At 29.7% G+C, this 9,103-nt stretch overlaps 1 protein-coding gene across 1 annotated transcript; it reads right to left on the bottom strand.

Moving 5' to 3' along the window:
- Nucleotides 1-59: 59 nt before the first annotated feature.
- LOC111629238 (conserved oligomeric Golgi complex subunit 5-like) lies at nucleotides 60-7,023 on the bottom strand. The gene is made up of 11 exons (XM_023373118.1): nucleotides 6,951-7,023; nucleotides 6,697-6,836; nucleotides 4,962-5,074; nucleotides 4,039-4,229; nucleotides 3,604-3,734; nucleotides 3,369-3,537; nucleotides 3,155-3,267; nucleotides 846-923; nucleotides 691-772; nucleotides 448-622; nucleotides 60-377 (listed from the first exon to the last, which is right to left on the bottom strand). Exons 1-11 carry the CDS (start codon nucleotides 7,009-7,011, stop codon nucleotides 212-214), a joined length of 1,419 nt encoding a protein of 472 aa, XP_023228886.1. The 5' UTR covers nucleotides 7,012-7,023; the 3' UTR covers nucleotides 60-211.
- Between the last annotated feature and the right edge of the window lie 2,080 nt (nucleotides 7,024-9,103).

Genomic DNA, 9,103 nt, shown 5'->3' with positions numbered 1-9,103 from the left:
ATCATTTTAAATTTGGATAAATTACTTTAAGTGAAACTAAGTGTCATACTTACGAGCTGTTCACATTTCACAGTAAATAGCTGGACAGTTTTGGCTACATTTTTTGCAATGATCTGACTCAGAGTGGAATTGATATTTGCTGCATTCAATTCACTAAACATATTCAAAACTTTACAATTTATTTCATTTATATTACTTTTTATAAACGATATTACCTAAATATAGTTTTTATGATGTTTTCTACGTCGTCTTTTGTTGGTGCGTCTTGGCTTCCAACCGAAAATACAACATTCACAGAATCAAACAGACGGGAGAGAGAACGAGAAAGATATGCATTTTCAAATGGAATTAAAGTTGCATGAAGAGCTTGATCTGGTCTAATAAAAATTATTTCCAGATATATTTCAGGTAAATTGGAAACATTTGTTAAATTTCTAACCAATTTACCTGAAATTCATTAAAGTTGCAGTAGATTCATCACATGTATCCTGAGAACTCACAACAGCTTCAATACTGGTCTGAGATATTGCATTCAACTGCTGTAATCGTTTCCACAGATCAGTATGTAGACGTAATAGTTTGGGGTATTCTCCTTCAAAAGCCTGTTTGATGAATGTTGATTCTGAAATTGATGCACCATGCTTTGTACCTGATATCAGAATCAGACAATTTGATAAATCAAATATTTACCTTTTGCAGCATCAGCAAATTGTTTAGTTAAAATTTCTGTCATCATCTCCCAAAAATTCTGTACAATATCACTATCTTGATCCTAAATATAAAAATTTCATTTTTAAATAACATATCTTTAGATGATTAAATATTTTAAAGTAAACACATTTTACCTTTTTCAATTCATCTAAAAAACAAACATGGGTTACTGGATCTCTTTTTTTAATAAGTACTTTCTGCAGATGCTGAATCTAAATTTGTAAAATGGATTTCTAAAATTACATTATAGCTAATTTGTTTTGATATAATTAAAAGTTTTAATTTATTTTCATATTATTAAAATGTATTTTGAAGGAAAAAATTCATAAACAAACAGTTGAATTCATAATTTTATGTAACTTATTAATAGTTTGTGTTTATACTGCTACTGCAAACTTCTACAAGGTACAAAAGAAAATTTCATTCTACCCCAAGATTATTTGTAATGAGTAATTTAATATACAGTATTTATATATGCATATCAAGCTGATGTCACAATGTGTGTTGCCTAGTACTGGCTTAGCTGTATAAGCAAACTGATTACATAGTCCATTTCATTTAATGTGCATTGTTATTGGTTTGGTTATCCAGCCTGTATTAGGCTACACACAATCTAGTCAATTCTGTCACTTTCAACTTGTCATATGAATTTCTATAGTCATGTTACCAATCTTTCTTTTACCAATCTTGCACTGTTAAGATTTTGATATCACTCATGTCATAGAGGAAATATTTATTGATTCTTTAGAACTATTCCTCTGTGGAAGTTGCTTAGAAGAATTTCTTACAAAATGACAAAAACTGCAATGAATTAATAAGCAATATATAAAATATATTTAATTATACACACATATTTTCATAATTTCAATAATTTAACGAAATAATTGTTATATTCTTATATTTATTGTAATTAGTCAAAATAAGTGGCATAAATATTTCACTGCAGATGAGTGTTTCACCATACACAATGACCATCACATGAAACATCCAACATGTTTCATGTTATGGATATGAGTCATTGAAGGAACCTCCTAATTTCTGCTGAATATTATTGCATAGCAGGACATTAAATTGGTGACCTCATGGTCAATGATCAAACCCATGATGATCATATGAATTTAGTTTGATATCAAATCTAAGAGGTTTTCTGTTAATATCACAGCAAACTTGTAGATGGACATTTGCATATCTGTATATTATATATATATTAAAAGCAAAATGTTCAGTCCCCACCAAAATCAACACTTACCAAAAAAAAAGTGTCGAGTGGGGTCTACAATTCATTCCTTGAAAAGACCACCCACCCATTAACTTCCTCTGCATACTGATATAAATTTGTGGAAAGGGTTAACAAAGGGAAGGAGAGTCTTTGTAGGAATAGAAGGATACACAAAAAGACTTCACTTTTAATTCAGATTTGGAGTGGAAGAGATGGCTATTCATTTGCTTCCTTAACATCTATTCTTTAAGTTTGAATTTTCAATAATAATCTTTGGTGATACTATACACAGAATACAGATTTAGTTTTAGTTTTTGTACTATTTTTAATAATTTATGTGTGTATATATATTAAAAGCAAAATGTTCTGTCATAGCCACACACAAATAACATAAATTTAAAAATTAATTTGATTTACAATTTTAAAATTTCAAAGCCCAACATTTAAACTATTTTTAAAAACGTTTTAATTTTTAATTGATTTGATTTTAATAAGTTTTGGTTTCAGTTGGTGTAAAGGATAAAATTTTAATTACTACTTTATTATTTTTAAATCATTATTTTTAGGTTTAATTTATTTAGTATTAATTTAGTTTTAGTTTTTATAATTTATTTAATTTTGCCTGCACTTTTTGAACCCTTAATTACAATATTTTTGGTTAATTGCAACACTTTTTTCTTTTGCAACATAACTATAGAAATTGTTTAGCATTATTTCTCACAAAAGATAAAATAAATTTTGTTAGTAATTTGATTAATTTTTGTTTTATAAATTTGCCTGCTTTTTAAAAATTTAATTAATGTTAACTCACTTAAAATTAAACAATTGAGTACTTACTAAAAGCCTTTTTACCAGGCAACATACTCAGTGATATCATTAAGTATGACAAACACAATCATATCAGCAAAATTAATCATATATCACTGGTTTTATTTGTTTTAAATTGTTCAAGAATACATACTTCTAGTCTCTTACTACCTTATTTAAAAAGTTATGAATAATCTGAACTATCAAACAGGTCAAATGAACCAAACACAATAACTAAGTAGGATATTAAATTCTAATTTTGGGTGTTTAAAATGTTCTTATTTAAGGTTCTAGAATTCAATAACAACAGCAGTGTATGTATATACTGTATTTGTAAATGAGTAAAGAAAATCAATTCCTGGCATACAGAGATAGAGTATTTGATCAAATGATTTTCATAAATCAAGTCAAACTTACATGACTACAAGCTGTATATATTTGGTCCATAAGATTTTCCATATTTGTCCATAATGTGGCTCGAAATGATGCAGAATTCCCTATAGTCGGTATTGCTGCACGACCAGGAGCATCTGCAAGTAACAAAAATATTTAGGGTTTTAATTTAGCTACAGTTGCTGCATGAATAACTGAAATCATCATAAAAAATAATAATTTTCATAAATATAAATACTTTTTATTGGCATGTTTCCTGGTTGCTGACTTAATAATTTAATATCTAAAGCTGTTTTGATATTTTCTCTTAATTTTGTCAAAACTTGATTAATTACTTCATTCACTGATGGTTGTAAAATTTGTAAATTGTGGAAAACTTGGAGAGCTGTAGCTACTTGAGCTTGATTCTAGAAAAATTTTAAAATTAGTAAACAGTTACTATATATTATATGTATTTTTTCAAATATATTTACCTGAGTTTCCATTCCTTTTTCTAATAATAACTTTGCTTGTTTTTCAACTTGAACTCTTGCATCTTTGATTAACTTTTGATCCTTTTCAATCACCTCCAATCCAGACAAATCAACATTTTCCATTAAATAGCCTAATTTTAAAATTAAAATATTCAGTAAAATGCAAAATACATCCTTAAAGAGAGATGGATGGTAGCATAAAGGCAGTTAGGTGACAGCTTTGGGTGGCATTTTTCTTAATAAACCCTCTTCTTAAAAGTACTTTGAATATTTCACCATAAAAACAAAAATGTACGGATGTGTTGTAAAGGTGCAACAGTTTAAGTTTTTATTCCTATTATTAATTTCATACATAATAGGGTGGCATTATCAAGCTTACCTCACTTTGCTATTTTTCACCATCCAGCCCAATATGTAAATTAGTGTTTCAATTACCTAATTCATTTAGACACTGTGCTGCTTTTGTTATTTCTCTCACTCCACCCTGGAGTTGAGTCTGTAAGCGACCACTAAGATGCAAAATTCTAATAATACGTCGGAGTAGATCACAGGTCATCTGCAATCTGACAAGCATGGTTGTTTGAGTGGCTACTTTATTATATGGCTCGATAAGCTTAGAACGTAACCTATAAAATTAATAAAAATTCAAAAATAAATATAAATAACAGGCAACTCTACTTGTCAACGCTAATGAAATTTGATAATCCAAAACTAAAACATTAAAAATATACTGTACTAAATTAGTACTTTAGACAACCAAGTAGAAATTACTTTATATATGGGAAGCTTTATGTATTATCAGCAACAAGTCATGTAACCCTACTATTTTAGAACTATCAGGACATTGGGTATCTCTTTATAAACTACTTACTTGAGGATTAACTTGTGTTTTTGTTATATAAACTACCAGTTGGCATTCTGGGTTAGGTAATTTTGTTGACTCAGCACTTTCATTTGTACTTATAAATTATTCACACGTTACTGTTTTAATCTGTTTTAATTTCAGTTACCAGTTTTAATTTTAAATATATATATATTTTTTAATTCAATTTTCTTTAAAATTATGTAAATCATAACATTCATGTTTTCATTCTGTTTACTCAGATTAATTTGTAAATTATTCCAAGCTATAATGAGCTGTTTGACTTTCAACTTCTGAGGATGACAGATGTGAAAACCACCAAAAGTACTAGTATAAACTTTTAAATGTTTTAGTTTGGTTTTATTACATTTTGTTAACATCAATGAATAAATTACCTATAATTTATATTATATTTGATGTTGAGTTTCTAAGTTAAACCTACTACTAAGTTACTACTATTTTCATATTTGATTAATAGAAAATTTTGAAAGCATACCTTTCAGTAGCAGTTAGAAGAGTTTGAATTCTGCCATGTACTTTTTCTAAAACTCCTTCCAGAGTTTCAATTCCATTTGCTTGTGATAAAAGATCTTCATAATGATATGCAACCTGAAACAATTTTTTTATTTTAATAAGTTATTGTATTATATATTTTAATAGTTAAATAAAAATAAGCAAAAAACTTAATCCACAACAAATATTATGAATATTGAGATCAACAGTAGGGCTTTCAAGGCATCAAAATGTCAGTATCAGGACTCACACTCCAATTTACTAAGTAAAAGTGAAAAAGTGACTGAAAGTGATTAAAAAGAGACTAATAATAATAAATGTCTAATTGATTATTGAAAAAACTTTATTTTATAAAAGACGATTATCCCAACCATGGATTAAATTAAAACTGAAGCACCAACTAATATTTGAAGGCACAAAAGATCAAATATACAAATATCCATAGTAATGTGTGATGCTCAATTAAAGGAACAAACTAAGTGGGGAAACAAAGTAAAAGTATACAATAACTAAAACAAATACATACCAAAATAATCTTTGATATGAATACATAAGAATAATACAATATAACTCCAATTATCCAGATTAATTGAGGCTGACAGCCATATGGATATGCAGAAAATCTGGATATTTCAATTTCTGTTTAAGGATACTAGACTATTATCACAATGTAAAGTCTATTTTTATATACATTTCTACTTAAACTATTTAAAAGTTTATGTATATTGTATTACAATCAATAGTAAATTAATAAATATGCTATACCTGTATAAAATTCAAATTAGTTTGTTGCTTTGTCAACGAATACATTATATTTCATCACAAAAAATTTGCATTTAGCTTCACAATAACAATCTGCATAATTGAAGTTCTACCATACCATATTATTAACAAATAAATATCAAAATAATAAATGGTTTCACCTAAACTCTACTACAAACAGCATGTCTCTGCTCCTCACATATGTCTTATTGAGTCCTGAATATAAATATAAACTATCCTGACAGATAATGACACAATGTAAAATATTGTTAATTACATTGTTTAATTAGAACTTTTAACTGTAATGACTAATGGTTAATTATATAAAAATACTTATTTTATTAAATTTTGAATTAAATTCTAAAAAAGTGACTAAAAAGTAATGGTCCATTTTCTTAAACGGCAACCAACAGCGACACAAGACGAGGCCTATGGGTACCTAAAACATGCGTTGCCATCTTTAGTTATAAAAACAAACAACTTTCAAATTGCTTTTTTTTTTATATATCTGTATGTAAGCATTTAACCATCAAAAGTACTAGCATACACTTATATTTCTTACATACAGTTTGAAAATGTTATATTTGTCATCCGTAAAGCTACACTTGACCTGGACCATCCATTAACTATATATACAATTTTTGAGTCACTTTTGAACCCTCCCTCTCCGTTATGTGCAATAATATAATTTTGGCAAACCTCCTCCCCTTTAATTATGTGTCTAATAGTCCAAGAACCCCATGACATTGAAATAGCTTAAATAAAGTCCTGCAAAAGTATTTATAGAACTTTATTTAGTACCATTTGCTTCCACCATCTTATAAGTCTGTCAGACATTCCAATAAAAGCTTATTATATTAAACTACTCAGGGTTGTGTGTGGAGGGACCCATAGTGTATAATGATACAATTTTCCCAAATTCTTCCACCCTTAGGCACTTCTTAAGAATAAATTACCTGATCATGCAGTTCTTTATCAAGCAATGCTATCCCAAGTGATAACTTATTTAAATTCTCTGTTATGGAAACTTCTTGAACCGCATTTGAAGTGACAGTTTTCACATCAAAGTCTTTAGTTAGGAACTGTTTATATATATCTGTTGAACGAAAAGCATTGTATTACTTATCCAATAATTTAAATAAATACGTGCGAGTTTATTGTGACGCGTATTAATATCAAATAATGCAATTTTACTAAAATATAAACAAACCATCGTTTTCAAATTGTTGCAACACAGCGATGTCCTCCGCCATTTTGTTTGTATACGTCATCTTACCGAATCAAAACTATATTTAAGAATTTTAATTTATCATTTAACCGTGATTATATTTGTATTTTAATTTTTAATTTAAAATTATATTATTCGAGAAAATAATTAAAATAATTTATACGGGTATTGTTTAGTATTCATTTCGATGGTGGTTAAAGTCCGGATGCTTTTATTGTTCATTCTGATTTAAAATCGAATGATCATTCCAAAATTCTATTAAACCTGTTGCAAAACGTACAATTCTTACATTATGTATAATTAATACTCATTTTGCCATATGTATAAAACGGGCGCGTTGCCTAGTAAAGCGGATTATCTGAACGGATTTCCCGGTAGTCGTTGTCAATTTTTGGTGGACAGGGCGCCCGTACATTGGGACACTTGAGAAAGTGTTAGATTGGCTTTTTCCTAATCACCAAATTGACCCAAATTCCATTTAAACAAACAACAGAAAATTCGTGACTTCTAGGTCTAGTCTATTCTGCAAATTTAAAAGGAATTAATGAACGATATTTGTCTACCGTTCCGTGCATCCGTGTTGTATGTTAGCTAAAACTTGGTCTTGAAAACAAAAAAACATTCCTTGTTTTCAAGGCCAACTTAGACCGAAATGTAACAGTTCCATCTTATGGGAGCGCTGAGTTGATGTTAAATCATAATTTAAAGGGCCCGCCAGTGGCCAAGCGGTCTTCGTTCCCTGAACACGGGGAGTTCGAGCCTCTCTCGGACGGGCTGACCACGTGGAGTTTTCCGGCTTTTCTCCACGTCTGTAACACCAAAATAGGGGCTAGTTATCCTTTAAAAAAGACCTCCCGGAAGGCATTCCCTCTAGGCAGATTGCCCAAGTGTTGACGGATATAATTTATTTAGTTTTCTAAATATTGATAAAACACTGTATATATAAATGTTAAGACTTACAAGGTACGAGTTATTTCAAACTTAGGAAAAGAAAATGTTTTGGAATAACGTACTGTAGCATTTATTTCTTAAGATTATCCTCCTTTACTAAATTTTTGTCAAAGTTCAGTAAAGAAGGATAATCTTAATAAATAAATTTTATAGCGTTTCAATCCTTTTACCATGTCGGGTGTACTGGTATTGTTGTAATGTCAGAGAAGTGTCGTTTCTCTAAGACTATTGCTATAACCTTCTTAACTAAAGATTAACTAAAGAGGGCTTAAAGTTAATAAAATGTATTTTGATAATTTATAAAAAAGAATATTGTTGAATAAAGCATTTTTATTGTCTCCAATTTGTTTTCATTGTACTCGGATAGACAATGGATATTGAAGTATATTATGACAAGATTGTCATATTAAATATATGTAAATTAATTTTAAAATATTTAGTAGTCATCCTGTAAATACAAGGCAACTTTATTATTTGTCTTATTTTTTCTACGAGGGTAGTCCCAGAAGTACCCGACCTAACAAAGAAGACAAAAAATTTGGTAAAACATATTTATATTTTTCAATATAATCTCCTTTTAGCTCGATACACTTTTTTCCAGCAATGTACAATAGCTTCGATCCCCTGTTTATAGTGAGAACCGTCGAGCTTCTCAAAATAGCCATCAACCTCAAACTCCACCTCTTCATTATTGGCAAATCTTTTATCACCAAGCCATTTTTTTAAGTTCGGAAAGAGAAAATAATCCGAGGGGGCTAAATCTGGCGAATAGGGTGCGTGAGGAAGCAATTTGAACCTTAACTCATTCATTTTGGCCATTGCAATAACGGATGTGTGAACTGGTGCGTTGTCTTGATGAAACAATACTTTCTTTTTCGCCAAATGTGGCCGGTTTTTCTTGATTTCATCACTCAAGCGCTGCAATAAGTTCGCATAATACTTGCCGTTGATTGCTTTTCCTGGGCGCATCCAAAAAAACTGACGCCATGACCTTGCCAGCAGATGGAACTGTTTTCTCCTTCTTTGGAGCTGATTCTCCCCTTTCAGTCCATTGTTTCGACTGTTCTTTCGTCTCAGGTGTGAAGTGATGGACCCATGTTTCATCCATGGTTATGAATCGACGCAAAAACTCGGCTTTGTTGCTGCGAAACATTGCCAAAGACTCGATTGAAACATCCTCACGA

This window comes from Centruroides sculpturatus, unplaced genomic scaffold (genome assembly GCF_000671375.1).
Source record: "Centruroides sculpturatus isolate CEXI.00-Female unplaced genomic scaffold, Cexi_2.0 scaffold429, whole genome shotgun sequence".
NCBI classification, from domain to species: Eukaryota; Metazoa; Arthropoda; class Arachnida; order Scorpiones; family Buthidae; genus Centruroides; species Centruroides sculpturatus.
The sequence above is the reverse complement of the archived record's forward strand: the minus strand, read 5'-3'. Positions and strand labels throughout refer to the sequence as shown.

What these genes read in the sequence shown, in the direction of transcription:
- LOC111629238 (XM_023373118.1), bottom strand. Translation starts at nt 7,011, where the DNA reads ATGACGTATACAAACAAAATGGCGGAGGACATCGCTGTGTTGCAACAA. An exon ending in GCAACAATTTGAAAACGATG is followed by an intron (nt 6,837 to 6,950) that starts GTTTGTTTATAT and finishes TTCGTTCAACAG; the next exon opens with ATATATATAAACAGTTCCTA. An exon ending in ACAGTGTCTAAATGAATTAG is followed by an intron (nt 3,735 to 4,038) that starts GTAATTGAAACA and finishes TTTTAAAATTAG; the next exon opens with GCTATTTAATGGAAAATGTT.